At 30.9% G+C, this 18,851-nt stretch overlaps 2 protein-coding genes across 2 annotated transcripts; one reads left to right on the plus strand and one right to left on the minus strand.

The window, feature by feature from the left end:
* Window positions 1-2,543: 2,543 nt before the first annotated feature.
* On the minus strand, window positions 2,544-15,359 carry LOC127248325 (type IV inositol polyphosphate 5-phosphatase 3-like). The gene is made up of 11 exons (XM_051270611.1): window positions 14,878-15,359; window positions 6,675-6,837; window positions 6,164-6,278; window positions 6,016-6,087; window positions 5,349-5,421; window positions 5,177-5,281; window positions 4,298-5,069; window positions 3,914-4,207; window positions 3,652-3,794; window positions 2,996-3,212; window positions 2,544-2,916 (listed from the first exon to the last, which is right to left on the minus strand). Exons 2-11 carry the CDS (start codon window positions 6,714-6,716, stop codon window positions 2,872-2,874), a joined length of 1,878 nt encoding a protein of 625 aa, XP_051126568.1. The 5' UTR covers window positions 6,717-6,837; window positions 14,878-15,359; the 3' UTR covers window positions 2,544-2,871.
* Window positions 15,119-18,746, plus strand: LOC127248250 (LRR receptor-like serine/threonine-protein kinase RGI5). Its single transcript, XM_051270508.1, has 2 exons — window positions 15,119-17,969; window positions 18,052-18,746. Exons 1-2 carry the CDS (start codon window positions 15,119-15,121, stop codon window positions 18,432-18,434), a joined length of 3,234 nt encoding a protein of 1,077 aa, XP_051126465.1. The 3' UTR covers window positions 18,435-18,746.
* The last annotated feature ends 105 nt before the right edge of the window (window positions 18,747-18,851 follow it).

An 18,851-nucleotide genomic window follows, 5' to 3' on the forward strand; every position in this document is an offset into this window, starting at 1 on the left:
AACGTCGGATGAGTTCCAAAACAGAAGCTCAGTCAAAAGCGGCGGCGGCAACGACGGACCAAACAACTGTTATTTGTATTTGCGTTAGAGTTTCTGCCAGCTTTTGAGAGAAATAACTTAGTTCAGAGTGGCAAAGGCGACGTCGAACAAACAACTTTTATGCGTGAGAACATGAACTCAATCGGGAGCGACGACAGCAACGACGGACCAAACAATGTATATTTATTTCATATCAAATAAGTATTTCAATTCAAATTTTACTATTCAAAGCTAAAACTTTACAAATAACAAACCAAAATTTTATTCAAACTTTTTATTTAAAAAAAAGTTCTCTTTTTAAGTTTGGATACAAATCACATTTTTTTATTGAATTTTATTTTTTTATCAAATTAAATATAATATTATAAAAAAATAATTATTTAAAATATCGCATTAAATATATATTTATATATAAAATATGAAACAACATAAAATTTTTAGAACTTTTATATATATATATAAAGGAAAAAAAACATGAAAACTAGGAGTAATGATAACAATAATAATTGATTTGTATAGTTTTAGTTTTTATTTAAATTTTAATTTAAATAATATTCCAATTTAATTTAATAAAAATTATAATATTTATCTTCTAATTTAAAATATATTTTTTACTATTTTTTTAATATTTTATTTAAAAGTATTTATTTTATAAAAATAATTATTGATTAATTCCTACTTAAATTACAAATATATTATTATACTTATAATTATTTAAAGTCAAATGATAAAAATGTTTAAATTTCTTATATTTTTATTAATTAATGAAATATTATTCTCTCATTCCAACTCAAAGTAATTTTTTCTACCATTTTTATTTGTCTTATTCAAAATTAATTATTTCATATTTTTAAAAATTATCATATCCTAATATTAAAATACCCTTAATCTTTACTTAAATTACAAACATACAATTACAAATACAATTACTTTATAAATAAAGTTATTAGACAAAAAATATAAAAAACCTCTTACACATTTTATTGACCCGGTGATGTGGGGATAGGATCGTAACTGTGACGTCATAGTTCAACTCCCAATTCTCCAGATTTGGGTATAATTATTTTGTAAATAAGATGTGAAAAAAAAATAAATAAATAAAATGAGATTAAACTACCAATTTTTTAAATTCCCTAAATTAACAAATCCCACTCCATATTCCCATTTATGGCCAACCCTAAAATTTTTCATATTTTATATGTATAACTATTTATAATAGCATTTATATATTTATTTTTATTACTCCCTCAGTCTCAAATTTTTTTTTTTTTAATTTGTCTCAAACTCACTGCAATATTTTTAAATTTAGAAATAATTAATAATATTTATATACATATATTAATACATATTTCGCTCTATTTCATCACATCAATCAAATAAAAAAAAAATAATCATTTCTCTCTTCAAAAACATCATTTAATATCCCAAGTTATCATACTTAATACTTTTCACCTAAATTCTCGTCTCAAACACAAATGTTGCACGGTGTTTAAGACGGGAGGAATATTATTCAAATTTCCGATTATATTTTAAAAAAATAAAATTTTCAATATGTATATATATTAATAATTGAATGACGAATGTAGTAGATTATATTTGCACCATATACTTGTGTGTATATATATATTTATGGAGTGAGCAATTCGGAGAGTATGAAAATACCAATAGAATTTGAACTTATAAACTTACAATTATAACTAGATTCGGCCACCAGTCCTCTAAAATAATCTAATAGTATATGGTAAACTTGTGGCCTCTAAAATAATCTAATAGTATATGGTAAACTTGTGGCCTCTAAAATAATCTAATAGTATATGGTAAACTTGTGATGCTGAAATTTTTAAGGCACATTCGAAGAGTAACATTTACTATTATGATGTCATAAAAAAAATAATCAGTGTATATGGTGAATTATTTTAAATTGAGACACATAGTATATTTGTTTTGTATTTCAAATAAAAGTTTTACCATTAATGTGATGCGTTTTTAAAGAGGATCAAGATTTAATTTGATATTTTTTAAAAAATTACTATTAATAATAATATTTTTAAATATCAGACTTAATATATTCTTTTGTTGTATAATATATTAAAAAATATTAATTCTTTATTAATTAGCAAAATATATCAAATAATTCTGATATTTTAAAAATATATATATTTTTATAAAATTTAGAAGTATTTTAATATATATATATATGAATCATTTTTACTACAGTAAATATAGAAAAATAAAAAATAAATATTAAGCTACTACATGGCCGCACAAGCCTATGTGATGCGAGTCCTTGCAACACCAATTAGGGTATCCTTATCTTAAAATCAAACTAGCTTCCTTAGAATAAAAATAATAATACCAATTATTAACTACAATAAGATGTTAAATTTAATATATACTTATTAATTCATTACAATTTCATTAATGATATTAATTATTGCTCCATTATATATAATAGATACGAAGTAATTTCATCAAAAAATATGCAAAATCTCATATTTTTTAAATTTTAGGTTTTCGAAAAAACAAGTGATGATTGGCATAATATTCCATTAAATATTATTTTGATCAAAGGAACTCACTCAAAAAAACATTCACTAACTCACAAAACAAACTTACGGTTATGGCTCCAAGCATATCTATTCTCTTCTCCGAGTGACTCACTCAATAAACCAACCAACCAACCAACCAACCAAACCATATATACAAGACAACACAACACAAAGAAAGGAGAAGAATGAGAACAAGGGTGGTGATGGGAGGGATGTTAACATTACCATTTACCATCGATTAAGAATACGACAGCCCTGTTAGCTCCCATCAGATCAGATCAGATCATCCATTTACCACTTCTTCCTCAACGCTCCCAATATACAACACCTGTAGATGCAGATGTAGATCCATCAATCTATATATTATATTAGTTAGGTCATTTTAAGAACACCTGTAGTAGCTCTACCTGCTGCTGCTGATGCCCGATTCCATTAGTGCCGATGTCCTGTGCTTCGACTTCTGCATCCGTGAATGTCAGCGCCCGTTGCAGCTTCTTCGGAGAAAACACTTCCACTTCCACCATGTAACTCGCTGTCACCGGCCGGTGATCTGACAGCTTCACTTCCGATCTCTTGTACCTCACCAGCCTCATCCCTCCACCGAATGACAGTATTCTATCACACCTGTACTTATAATTAATATACTTATAATTACTTACCCACAACAAATACATACATACATACATACGTATATATATATATATATATATGAACCCGAGACCCGAACAATACCCGACAAACTCAAACTTTGTTTTACAATTCTTAAAATTAGACAGGTTTACATATATTAAAATTTATATATATTATTCAAAAGTATTATAATAAAATAATAAGTAAGTTAAACTAAAACATTTTAAATATAATTTATATTATTAAAAATTAATTTTTTCATATATATAATTAATATATTAATTAGGTCCGGTAGAATCCAAACTTGGACCCGAGACCCAATAAGGACACACAATATTTGACCCGAATTTGGATTCAACCCCAAATAAATCCAAGCTAACCCATTGTCATCCCTATTTCTTCAACTCTACAGTCAAATATATAATCATATTACCATGCCGGCGTTCTCCTCCCCAATTTCGGATCCACTCCGAAGTAAGCCTCGGAATTCAGATGATATTTGTAAGTCGGGGCGAAGGACAATGTACCTTCCGACCATCCATCAAAGACATGATCTTTCTTCAACTCTCTCATAAGCTGCAAATATATCAACAAGTCAGTTAGTTAGTTAATTGGTTCTATGCTTTTTTATCTTTCTTTTCGATCCGTTAACTTTTGAAAGAGTAGATGTTAAAATTCAAAAGAATCGAATTCACCTGATCCTTCTCGACTAACTTGGACCATTCCCGTTTATAGATCAGCTCTATTGTCTGCTCATAAGACAAATTGATTCGATAATTCAGGTCCCCGAGCCAGATGATTCTCTCGTGATCATATATACGCCTAGGAAGACCTATAGAAGAGAGTTGATTGAAACGAGTCCGTTTATGGATCTCATGCACATCGGCGTTTCTCTTGACTGCGTCGCTGTCCCTTTCGCCTGCCGTCAGATGAGTGCAAATAAAGCAGCAGAGCGTCTGGTGTATCGACATGCTAACTGCCACTGACCCCTGAAAGACACAAAATTATGATATTCGATAAAGATCGATGATATTTAGTGGAAATGTGAAGTTCTTGGAGTCCAAGTTTGCAGAACTAACCTTGTTGCCGATATAGCCCATGATGCCGACGCCGACTGTGGACACATTCAAGTTTTGTATATGCTTTCGGAGGCTCCTTCGAACCCATATCATTATAAGAATTCCAACCATCTGCTTGCTGACTATCTTAACATATGACGGTCTTCTCCTCCGGTATATAACTGATTCGAGGTCGAGATCAGAGAGCAGGGGTGCATCGGTTTTCGATTTATATGAGCTGCACGAGCCGAAAGACTTGGAAGCATTGAAAGAGGGATTAGGTTTCTCCAAAACCTGCTGAGGAAGAAGATGAAGGGGTCGTTCGGGCCAGCATAGTCCCATCCTTTCTGTGCCGCTAAGTGTTTTGGTTAACTTCTTCGTGTATTGGCCATTGGAGGCTTCCATGGTTTCAGAAGGATCATCGATTCTTAAGCAGTTTGATCTGTTCAGCTTCTTCAGAGGAGATTGGATGGATTGGTGATCCACTGGCTTGAAGAAGTCGTTGTTGTTGTTGTTGGTCTCATGAAGATCATTCAAGTCATCATCATTAAGTGGAAAGATTTCCTCGGCGACATCACTATCGGATTCGAGCACAATTTCATCTTCGATGACGGGTGCATCTTCTGATGGCTTGAATCTTGATGGTGAAGGAGGATTGCTGAAGCTCTTGAACTTAGTTGCTGGAGGAACACGGTTAAGAGCTTCGCGGATTACGTTTTCCCACTTTGAAACAGGCCGGCTGTCTTCGGCGCCGAATATGTGACCAGCATTTAAAGGGATGATCTCCTGAAGGCTGCAGAATTACATACATACACATACAAGTATACAACAGAACTCAGAATGAGTTTCTTGCTCCACATAGTTATGAAAATTGGAGGTATGTTAAGCATCTCTGCTTACCCGATTACATATACATCAGCAGGTTCAGTAATGTCCAGCAAACTATCGAGATCTATGTCATCTGGAGGAGAAATTCCCCCAACATTCCACGTGGTTGCACATACCCTGGTAGAGCCAGAGGCCTCAGTTCTCATGGATCAATTATCAATCCCAAAGAAGAAGAAAAACTTGCCTGATTTCCTTGTTGTTTATGTATTGAGCTCTAAATGTCTCTGATTTTCGTCGTCTTAATCTGGGAAGAGCCTCTGGAAGCATCAAAGAAATGTAAAAAATTGGCAAAGGATATGAACAAATACAAAAATATACATTTGAATCCAGAGTTAGATTCTTCAGATAGACTAATTACATGCATTTAATTCAGAAATATAGAAAAATAAATAAAATAAAATAACATCATAGGCACCACCAAGTCATATTAGGTAGTGAAATTACTCTCAACTGGCAACTCGTTTTACTTATTCATATTTGGAATTACAGAGTTCTATTTAAAGTTAAGTAAACCTTGAATGAACACAAAGAATGAATGAAATTAAAACAACTCAATGCAGGATTTAAAGTCAGATTTAACTATACAGCATTTTTGTGCCCAAACAAGTCAACATCAACAAGGACAAAAGCATTCCAACCAGCTTAAATTGCACATAATTGAACAATTAGAAGTATCTAGAAGTCAAAGAACCTAACATATAATCCCTTTCATTATTTAATTAAAAATTTCAAGTAAAAGCGAGAACTAATGCTTGATCAAAATATACATTTGTGCAGACGTTGACCAAGTAAGTCGACCTCCAAAGTCTTCACTTTTGTAAAACTTTCGGTTCCAAATATGAAATCGTTACCATTCGCATTAACCTGCGTTTGATCTGGATCATCGTTCCTCAACTCTGATTTATTCGGCCAATGGCAAAAATCTGCTGAACAAAAAGTAAACAAGTTAAAAAAAGTGAAAGCAAACCGAAAACGGAGATATGAATCAACCAAAAAGACCTTTCTCTGGCTCGGAATCGGAGCCGGAACAGGAATCGCTGTCGGCGGAGTAATCGGAATCGGTAGCCGCTAGCTTGAGCCACTTCCGCACCATCATCACGCGCCTCCACGAGTTCTAACAAACACAAACACAGAAATTCCAGTTTTCAATTGTTCTCCCGCTCTCACACACGACAAACAAAACTAGTTCTAAACTAAGATGATTTCTACAGATTTCCATTAAAAAATCGAAACTAAACTGCAACAAAAATCCTAAACCAAACAAACGCGTGCAGAAAATGGAAACATATGTTGAAAACACATATCACCACTGGTTGATTGCAAAACTATTCCAGTTTCCAATTCTTCTGCCATGCCATTCGACTCATAAAGGACAAACAGAACTAGTTCTATTCTAGACATAATTTCTACATACTTCCATCAAAAATTCGAAACGAAACTGCAACAAAAATCCTAAACCAAACAAACCGAGTGCACAAAATGGAAACAAGACGTTGAAAATACATATTACCACTGGTTGCTGATTGTGCCTGCTCTTGCCCCGCCCCTTCATCCTTGAATCGACTTCCGATGCAGAAATGCTTCACAGAATTTCAGACGAAAACTGATTGAAATTTTTGTACGGAGAGAAAATCTCAGAAGCTTTCAGAACCGATCAAAGTCCAAACCGCTGCCTGTAATTTTTTGGTTAGGAATTTTATTTTAAATTTAAATAATTCTTACCCAATTTCTAGCTTACAACATTATACAAACGGTGTATTTGTTTTATATTATCCTAAAAAAACAATTTTATATTTAAAACATCGCATCAACATCTATTTATATCACATCATACAATTATTCAAATTCAAAATTTTTACTATTCAAATCCCAACTCAAAATCCAAACTCGGACAAACACACCCAAAGTTTAGGGTAAATCATTTATATAATAATTATATCTTGATTTAAAAAAATAAAATATTTTATATAAATTTTATTATATAATTCACATTAATAAAAATGATACGTGTAATAAATTTGTACGTAGGGTTTTGATTGAATATGGACATTTTTATTACTATGAGTTTATTTTTTAGCATTTTAAATTGAATAATATTATTCATTTTGTATTATTTTAATAAAATATATTATTTTATCTTACAAAATATTATATTAAAATACTATTTAAATAAAAATTAAAATCAAAACCTAATTTCAAATTAATTTTAAATCTTAATCGAATCAAACGAACCCCATATATATATATAAAGTATACAATAGCATTTTAAAGTTTATTTGGTTTGAATTTATATATGATTTTTTTTTATTTTAGTTTTTATTTAAATGATAGTTTTAATATTATGTTTTATTAATAAAAAAGATTGTTAAAGATTAGGTAAAAAAAAAAAAGAAAAAGAAAAAAAAATTGTTTATGTTACAAATCACCAATATTTTATAAATTTTTTTTTTTAATTTGATTTATTGGATGAAATGTTTTTTTAAAAAAATGTAATTTTATAAGTATAGTAAAGTATAGTAAAAAACTTTTTAAAATGTATATATAGTATAATATAGAGCCAAGTATCCTAAAAACAAATTCAATTTATTTTATATATAATAATAGGAAAAAATTATTTTTGGTTTCAATATAATCAAAATTCATCAATTTTGGTCTCAATATAAAAATTTTATCAATTTTTTGGTCTCAATATAACTAAAACTTTTTTGCTTTAATATAACCAAAACTCATCATATTTTGTCTCAATATAATCAAACCTTATGTTTTTTGTCCCACCGTCAACATGTCAGCACTTGTCGTCAGTTTGTTGACGGTGGGACCAAAAAAGATAAGATTTGATTATATTGGAATAAAAAATGATGAGTTTTGGTTATATTGAGACTAAAATTGATAAAAAAATAATAATAATAAAATTATATTGAGATAAAAAATAATGAGTTTTGATTATATTGAGACCAAAATTAATAAAATTTTTATATGGAGACTAAAAATGATTTTTTTCCATATTAATACGTAAACTAACACGGTTGGTACATTATTATTGCTTAATATTGTCCTCTTTAATATTTTAAATATTATTTTATCTATCATTTCAATTTTCAAATATCATACAATCAAAAGTAATAAACCTCCGTTCCACATAATTTGTTCATATTTTCTATTTTCATCCGTTCCACATAATTTGTTTTTTCTATTTTTGGAAATATAATTATGCACTTTAATCGCATTTTAAATTTTATAATTTTCTTAATTTTAATTAAACTATTTATTTATCTTAATCTTAATCTATAATTATTTTTACTAAATAATAATTATTTTTACTAGTACACTTCTTAATTTCTTACTAATTATATTTTACATAAATTTTCTCGTATCTACCGTAATACATCATATTACATGGGACGGAGGGTGTAGTAAAATACATCAAGAGAGCAATATTGGAATTATAGTTTTTGAATTGATTTTTTTTAGATAAATTAAATTATTAACCAACGATATAAATGATCGTTTTGCACTGAATTCTCCATTAATGTAAAACCTAATTTGGTGAGAAATAGGAATGGTGGAAAACCAACCAAATTGTTTAATATTTAATTACTGGCTCTAATAAGTTCTATTACAATCTTGTCTCGTGATTTAAATATATTAAAAACGATGGTTCGACCCCATTACTAATTATTAATTATATTTCTAATTTATTATTTTTTTAAAAAATATTTTTATTACAAAGTTTGAAATATGCTTACTTGTGTTTTAAGTTATATATATATATAATAACTTAAGGATTTTGCAAGCTTTTTTGTACATAGAATTTTGTTTGTTTTTATATTTTAAATAAAATGTATAATATATTATAAAAAAAAAAAATGTGTGTTCAATCAAAACAAATAAAAAAAAAATTGATCTACTTCTTGATTAATATTATAAATAATATACATTAACTCACATAAAATATGGAATATATATACCTTATTTATTAAAATAATAATAATTTAATTAAAAGTATTTATTATTTTAATACTTGTACGCTTCTTATCCCTAAATACAAATATATTTATATTAAAAATGCAAAAAATATATGTCAAAATTATTAAAAACTATGAAAGTGATAAAAAAAAATAAATAAAATTAAATAATTGTTAATTGTGATATTTTTTGAAAAGATTAAGAAACTTAAATAGTAAAGAATTGAGGGAAAAAAATTAAGTAAACAAATTTAATGTGTTTGACAAAAAAAAAAAAAAAATGAAGAACAAGTCAATTTTTGTTAAAAAAAAAACTAATAAATAAATTATTATGTATGTGACAGTCCGGTTTGTGATTATTGATTAATTTTGTCTTATTATGAATGTGTTTCTTTTGCTATTTTTAAAAAAAATATATATTATTTAAATTCTGTATTTTTGAAAATATATACTCATCTCAAATATTTTATTAATAATAAATTCAAAAAAAAAAAAAAAAACATGTTCCATGTTCAATGAAGTTAGTGTAATTCTCCGGGTATGGAAAAGAAACCATAAATAGAATATGGACACATGTTATGTTTCTATTTTTTTGATTCATCGCAATTATTGATGGACACAACACCGCGAGAGTGTATTATTATTATTATTATTTTAAAAAGGTTAATTATATATAAACTTTTGTGAATTTGGTTTGGTTTTTTTGTTTAAATTCTTTTGCAAATATAAATATACTTATTTTATTAGCAAATGAGTTTGAACATTTGTCCGCGAACGTTCGTTAAAAGAAAAATAAATAAGTAAATAAAATATTATATATATACTCCCTCTGTTCCGTATTTATATATCAATTTGTTTTTTGTATGGAGTTTTAGAAATATTAGTATTATATTGGGATAGAGTAGAAATAAAGGTAAAAAGACTAAATTAATCATATTAGTATTGTATAAGATAAAGATGACGATATTTGTGTAATATATTGTAAATTGAAAGAATTTTTGTAATGTTAAATAGATAGTACAATTACTAAACAAAAATGAATATTTTGTTATGGGACAGACCAAAATAGAAAAATTGATAAATTGTTAAGGGAGGAAGAGAGTATATGATTGAACAAATAAAATAATACATTATATTTATCCAACCGAGTTTAATCGAACCGAATACAAACACTTAGTTCGAATAATGAAATTACTTAACGAACAGAACTCAGACACTATAAAAAATAAAAAATAATGAAAAATTTATTAATGAACAAAAGCAGTTTAATTTTAGTCTTCTATGTAGTGTTTCTTATCATACTCTGACAATGTTACTTTAGTGCATATGACAATATTTCAATATTATATCATATGTTCAACGACAATAATAAATTAGATATATGATTATTTTTATATGAATTTTACCTACATGATTAAAATGATAAAGAAGTATCAAACATGATATTAAAAATTCATTTATAGTTAAAAAAAAAAACAATAATAATATAGATTCTTCTGATAGAGAGTACAGTTATAATTAACCTTCAAAGTGTGTTTAACTTTATTCATTTATTTATATATGATATTCTATAAATAATAATAATAATAATAATAATAATTTAATTTTAATAATTAAATAATAATAATAATAAAGTTAGCTTTATAAATGAAAAATGACCATTTTTAGGCTTCTAGAGACTTAATTATAATCTTTTTTTTTTTTTCTATTTATAAAAGAGAGGTAATCAATAATTACATATCGTTTACTTAATAGTTTTTATGGAAATTAATGGTGGGGCAAATGAGCAAAGATTCGTGTATTTGTTTCCCTCATGTTTTAACCAAAAAAAAAAAAAAAAAAAGACTTCATTCCTTCATGTTTTTTAACCAAAACATATTTTTTTAAAAAAATTAAAAATAAAAAATTAGGTAATACTTTTTACACATTTTCTCACATTTTTACTTTTTCAATTATAAAAAAATGCTTCATCTGTCCCATATTGCATGTCCGAGTGAATGTAGATACGAAAATTTAGGATAAATATAATTAGTAGATAATTAAAAGTATATTAGTGAAAATAATTATCCTATAATATAAATAATTATAAATTAATATTAAGATAACTAATTAATTTAAATAAAATTTAAAAAAATTAAATTAAAAAATTTAAAATAAGATTAAGGTGTATAATCATTTAAAAAAAATAACATGAAATCTGTGACGCACAGAAACAAAAATGTGAACATAGTAGGTGAAATAGAAAGTTCTATCACAATAAAATTCTTATAAAAAATAAATGAATTTATTTTTCGAAAGGAGTACCAATTACTATATATTTGTTACGTAAAATATTATATTTAATAATTATTTTACAATTTTTTTTTTAAAAAAATGTTACATATATAATTGATTGCGATTGAGTAGTTTTAGCTTCAAATAATGTGTAATAATATTCAGGAAAAATGAAAATAAAAATAACAAAAAAGCTAGAAAACCAATTACTGCTTATTAAATTGAACACATTTCAATCGGTCATTTGGGGATGACTCGGGAAAATATTTCGCGTTTGTTCGAGAACTAATTATACAGGCAATTTGTATGACAATTTGAATATTGTAGGTCGGTAACCAAACAGAACTTTCGTTGTCGGGCCGACGCGTGCAATAGTAAATGGGCATAGGGCTAGATAGATATAGATAGATACCCTATAAACTAAGCTATCTTTTTATTGCCACTGCGGGTCCCACTTAATAACATAATAATTACATTGATTAGTTAATGAAATGTAATTAGGAAATTAACACATGTCTAATTTTTTTGGGTTAGACTGATCCTCCACAATTGAAGAGGATTTTTTAAAAATTTGATAATATTAAATTTAAAAAATATTCTCTGGAATGATTATACCATAATTTTTTAAATGTCACCTAAATTTATATATAAACAAAATTTCTCATTATTTTTTCTAGTTACATTGTTACTTTATTATTAATTTTATAATAGTTTTATATAATACTCTTATTTTACACATTTTTTTCTATTTTATTTTTATATTAAAATATTACTGTTACTTTTTAGTCTTCTCTAATATTACGATAAGAGATTTTTTTTTTTTTTTTTTCCTCCTATGTAACACCACATGCATATTATTTTTTATTATTATTTTTCTTTTCAAATTTTTAAATCTAAAAAAATCCTTGTTAAACAGATGCAGAATGTTTTATTTATTTATTCTACTATATTATTTGAGGAAGATTCCAATATGTGTGTATAATTTTATTTCTGCATGGGCTTCTTTTATCAAAAGTTTTGACAACAGATTGGGCCGAATAGCCCAATACAATCATTATGGCCCATAAACAAGTTTTGTTCTTTTTATTAAAGAAACAAGTCTAATTAATTATTTATTTATACACTGAATTGATTAAGTATATATAGTATTAGTAATATATGACTTTATGGTAAAGTATCAATACGTAGTTAGAGTTTTTTGTAATTAAAGTGGGAGAGATTACATTTAATTCACAATCATGCATGCAACTCTGATTTGATTCAAATAATTTATTTATTTTAATAAATTCATCGTATCATTCGAAATCAGACATAGTGATAATTTTGAATTAATAAAAAAGATTTGTCTTATTGCATTATATTATATTATATGATATGAATTGCGTAAAAACTTAGTAGTGTGTTGTATGGCATCTCCAAAACTGCAGGCTTAAGAAACGCGACTTTAAGTACTTTATTGTCGTTAGTATAAAAATGTTACCAAATTGAAAGCGCATTATCATAATTGCAACTTCAGCTGTTGTTCACTTTTGACTTTTGATACACAAACAAAAGGTTTTTATTTTCATTTTTAATATTGTTCTTTAGTTATTTCTAATGTAAAATAATTACTTTCTCTATGCTAATAAAAACGCAAGTTTTTTCTTTTTTAACATACATATTTTTAAAAGTTTTTATACCATCAATATCAATTATTTACATGATCTCGTCAAATATCACATTAGATATATTTCAAAAATTTCAAAAGATGTGTTCTTTTGACTATTTTTCAAATTTAATATTATTCCATTTTTACAATCTTTTGTAAAAATATATTATTCATCCAAATTATTATTAAAAATAAAATGATGCCAAAACCACCCTTAGTGTATATATATATATATGATGCAATATTTTTACAGAAAATTAAAATATTGAAAAAAGATAAAATAAATAAACACAACTTAGATACAATTTTGAGTGTTTTTAAGTAATTGTGTATTTGTTATGGTTTGTTTCCAAATATACGGTGTTTGCTTCGTGATTTATTTTGTTTAAACAGCAATTTACTTTGATTTTCCATTTTATATTTTACTATTATACAATTCTGCTCATTTATACTTTAAAAAAATTCTCATAAAATATAGTATTCAAATAAAAAATAATAAGAACACCACTTAATAAACTCACAATTTTTTATTTTTAATTAAGTAAAAATGACTCCAAAATAATATTACACGCAATATTTTACCAAACATGACGAAAATTTCATATTACATGCAACATACATGTAATAATAATATTGAAAAATAAAATAAAATAAAATAAAGAGTGGAGCATAGCATGACAGGGCTGGATGAATTAATCCGCAGCCCTATTTTTGTAGTTATTCATTAGGGACCTATCTTCGCACAGATATATCAGAAACCCTAGCAAACAAGAAAAACCCTAATTCCCAAATCGTTAATTGTGCCATAATTTAAACAATGAAAAGGATTAATTAATTAATTAAATTCAAGGAAGCAGGCAGCCGCTTTTCGAATATTTATATTATAAGTAGTATTTACATTTTACTGCTCTCTCTCTCTCTCTCTCTCTCTCTCTCTCTCTCTCTCTCTTCAGCCATTTGCATTCCCAAAACGCACCCACTACTCACTCACTCACTGCTCTTTCTCCCCCCTCGATCTTATTACCATATTTATTTATATCTTTACTGTAATTTTTTACCTGCTTTGCCCTCTTTATGTAGTATTAATATTAGTATTATTTTTACTTATATTAATCTTCATCTATCTATGGTTATAAAAAGCTCTAATTATATTTGCAAATGCTAATAATATAAATTAATGTTCTTAAGATATAAAATATATTTATTGTATGGTATTAACGTGTGCTCATTTGGTTTTTATTTCAAACTTATTTACTATTATTCAATTCATTATTTTTATTAATATTACATATAAATCTAATTTTCATATAAAATATTATATCAATATATAAAAGCCCAGGTCATTAACAGCTATGCCTCTAATACTACAAAGGCAGAGGAAAAATGACTGTTCTAAGAACATAGTATATCTTACTTATGGATAAGTAACAGCATCATTAAATTATCATGTGAAGGCCGTGGGAAAAATAAAGATGAAATATATATATATATATAATTAATTGGTAATTTTCTAATCTAATTTTAATCCAAGTAGGTGTGGTGTATGTATGTGGCCTTTCACAAAGCCCTATAACCCTCACTCACTCACTCACTCATCATCATCAATTCTCTCATCTTCCCAAGGCTTTTCTTGTCACTACATAAACTAAATTTTTTATTTTTTTTAAAAAAACCCTTTTTCTTAATTTGCAAATCACTCAAAAAATTCGAGGGCATTTTGGAGATTTCAGCAGACACTAGCATAAACAATAGCCTTCACAGTATAGAAAGAAGAGAACACAGTTAAATTAAATCAAAACCTGCATAAACTTTCAAAATGAACTAACCTGCTTTTGCTGCTCTTTGACACTTTGAGAAGCTCAAGAAAATCATCACCCCTCCACTTTGACCCTCCCCCCCTCCGCCACCGCCGCGGCGGAGCTCCTCCTCCTCCTCCTCCTCCTAAAAAGATAAAAATGTCATTTCTGTGTCACAGAACACCATTATTTCTGTGAGTTTCAAGCACATTACCTTCACAAGAAGCCATTTTTATTGTCTGTCCTCTCCAGCTTGTTTCAGAGCTCAACAATGGCGGAGTTCCAGTTCCAGTTGCAGAGAATCTCATTTCTTGCAACAATGGTGATCTTGATGTGTGGTTTTATTACAGGCCTGTCTCCAGATGGACAAGCCCTGATGTCCCTCCTCTCATCAACCGACCCCCACTACAAAAACTCATCTCCCCTCCTCTCTACATGGGACCCTTCGTCACCAACTCCATGTTCTTGGCAGGGCATCACCTGCTCCCCTCAACAAAGAGTCATTTCACTCTCCATTCCCGACACATTTCTCAACCTCTCTTCCCTCCCACCCTCCCTCTCCACTCTCTCTTCCCTACAGCTCCTCAACCTCTCCTCCACCAACATTTCAGGCCCCATCCCACCTTCCTTCGGCTCCTTCTCCCACCTCCGACTCCTCGACATGTCCTCCAACTCCATTTCAGGCTCCATTCCATCGGAACTCGGCAGCCTGGAAAATCTCCAGTTCCTGTTCTTGAACTCCAACAAATTGTCTGGTTCAATCCCACCACACATTTCCAATCTTTCGTCTCTCCAGGTCCTCTGCCTGCAAGACAATCTCCTCAACGGATCGATTCCGTTGCAATTAGGGTCGTTAATTGCCCTCCAGGAGCTTAGAATCGGTGGGAATCCATACCTGACAGGGGAGATTCCTCCCCAAATTGGTCTCCTGACGAATCTCACGACATTTGGAGCTGCAGCCACAGGCCTGTCTGGTGTAATCCCTTCAACGTTTGGCAATTTGATCAATCTACAGTCATTAGCGCTTTACGATACCGAGGTTTTCGGTTCAATTCCGCCGGAGCTCGGAATGTGTTCGGAGCTGAGGAACCTGTATCTGCACATGAACAAGCTGACAGGTTCGATCCCTCCTGAGCTTGGAAAGTTGCAGAAGGTCACCAGCATGCTTTTATGGGGGAATTCACTTACTGGATTGATTCCATCCGAGCTTTCCAACTGCACGTCGCTTGTCGTCCTCGATTTTTCCGCTAATGAACTGTCTGGTGAAATTCCTGGCGATTTGGGGAAGCTGGATGTCCTGGAACAGCTTCATTTGTCGGATAATGCGCTCACAGGTGACATTCCATGGCGTCTGAGCAATTGCACGAGCCTGATTTCGTTACAGATGGATAAGAATCAATTAACAGGGCGAATCCCGGATAGCATTGGTGAATTGAAGTACTTACAAAATTTATTTCTGTGGGGGAACTCGGTGTCTGGAAGCATACCGCCTGCATTTGGGAACTGCAGTGAGCTCTATGCGCTGGACCTGTCGAGGAATAAATTAACAGGATCGATTCCGGAGGAGATATTCGGATTAACAAAGCTAAGCAAGCTATTGCTGCTGGGAAATAATCTTACGGGCGAATTGCCGAGGAGCGTAGCAAGATGTCAATCCCTAGTTAGGCTGAGGCTCGGAGAGAATCAGCTTTCGGGGCAGATACCGAAGGAGATTGGGCAGCTGCAGAATCTGGTGTTTCTTGATTTGTACACGAATTATTTCTCCGGTGGCTTGCCTGCCGAACTTGGGGACATTTCGGTTCTTGAGCTGTTGGATGTTCATGATAATAACATCACTGGCAATGTGCCTGATCGGTTGGGGGCCCTGGTGAATTTGGAACAGCTTGATCTTAGTAGGAACGGATTCTCCGGAGAAATCCCTACGAGTTTTGGTAATTTCACGTACCTAAATAAGCTGATCTTGAATAATAATCGGTTCACAGGTCGAATTCCGGCGTCGTTTAGAAACTTGCAGAAGATTACCTTGCTTGATTTGAGCTTCAATGGCCTCTCTGGTCCAATCCCACATGAAATAGGTTCATTGACAAGCTTAACCATTAGTTTGGATTTGAAGTCGAACCAGTTCAGTGGCGAAATCCCGGAGACGATGTCTGGATTGACTCAGCTGCAATCGCTTGATCTTTCCGAGAATTCGTTGTCCGGGAGGATCTCTGTTTTGAGTGTTCTTACCAGCCTTACATACCTCAATGTTTCCTGTAACAACTTCTCCGGTCCAATACCTGTGTCGCCGTTCTTCCGAACACTAACCCTGAATTCGTTCCTCGAGAACCCTCACCTTTGCCAATCCATCGATGGATCCTCTTGTTATTCAAGCTTGATGAGAAGAAACTTGATGAAATCTGCAAAAACAATAGCTCTAGTTACTGTGATTCTGGTGTCTGTGGTTATGGCAGTTGTTATCACCTGGATTTTGGCTGTACGTAGTCCTAAGTATGTCGTAGAGAAATCCAGCTCGCCGAGTTCATCAGCAGAGGAGGATTTCTCTTATCCTTGGACTTTCATACCATTCCAGAAGCTCACGTTCTCGATCGAGAACATCTTGAATTGCCTGAGAGATGAAAATGTCATTGGGAAAGGATGTTCAGGAGTTGTCTACAGGGCAGAAATGTCGAACGGCGAGCTGATAGCAGTTAAGAAGCTTTGGAAGACAAAGAAAGACGAAGAACCAATAGACTCTTTTGCAGCTGAAATTCAGATTCTCGGACACATTAGGCATAGGAACATAGTGAAGCTGCTGGGGTATTGTTCGAACAAGAGTGTCAAGCTGCTTCTCTACAACTACATCCCGAATGGAAACCTTCAACAGCTTTTGCAGAACAACAGAAATCTGGATTGGGAAACGAGATACAAGATAGCCGTTGGATCGGCTCAAGGTCTCGCCTATCTACATCACGACTGTTCGCCTGCGATTCTTCACAGAGATGTGAAGTGCAACAACATACTCCTAGATTCCAAATACGACGCGTATTTGGCTGATTTCGGACTAGCAAAGCTTATGAACTCTCCCAATTATCAACAGGCTATGTCGAGAGTTGCAGGATCTTACGGATACATAGCACCAGGCAAGCTGTTCACTTCTAATTCACTAATCGACAAAATGTTCTGCTTATGTTCTTACAAATGTATCATTTATTGTCCTCACAGAGTATGGGTACACAGTGAACATAACAGAGAAGAGCGACGTGTACAGCTATGGGGTGGTTCTGCTAGAGATACTAAGCGGGCGCAGTGCAGTCGAACCGCACATAGGTGACGGGCTCCACATAGTGGAGTGGGTGAAGAAGAAGATGGGAAGCTTCGAGCCAGCTGTGACAGTGCTGGACACGAAGCTCCAAGGATTGCCGGATCAATTGGTTCAAGAAATGCTTCAGACTCTAGGAATAGCTATGTTTTGTGTGAATTCGTCGCCGGCTGAAAGGCCAACGATGAAGGAAGTGGTGGCACTTCTGATGGAAGTGAAGACTCAGCCGGAGGAGTCGGGGAAAACTTCTCAGCCCCTAATAAAACAGTCCTCTAATCAAAGCTGAATAGCTGACTGTGTTGTTCTTGTCTTTCAGAGTCTTTGGGAACTTCTAGTTTTAGCTAGTTAGCAGTTAAATTTCTTGCTTTTTTAATTCGGGATTAAACAATGGGGAATTATGTCGGGAACAGGAGATACCCTCTGTTCCATTGACAACGCTTCGAGTTTCTTTGTACAGTTAAGCTACATCAGTGTTTTCAACAATTCCTAAATGGTTTGGGCAGGTGATCATTTGGTATTTTCTGATCATCAACTTAACCATAAAAGTTCTGCAACCCTAATTTCTGTGTTTTGCCTTACTGATTTCTAAGTTTTTGGAATAACTAGAGATGCTGGAAGCAAATTCCTTCAATGAAATAAGGCTAATTCTCTTGTCTTGCATTTTTATTTCATATGCACAGACAGAACAACGGGGTTGAACTTT

Source organism: Andrographis paniculata, unplaced genomic scaffold (genome assembly GCF_009805555.1).
Source record: "Andrographis paniculata isolate CXL003 unplaced genomic scaffold, ASM980555v1 Contig33END, whole genome shotgun sequence".
In the NCBI taxonomy this organism is placed as follows: Eukaryota; Viridiplantae; Streptophyta; class Magnoliopsida; order Lamiales; family Acanthaceae; genus Andrographis; species Andrographis paniculata.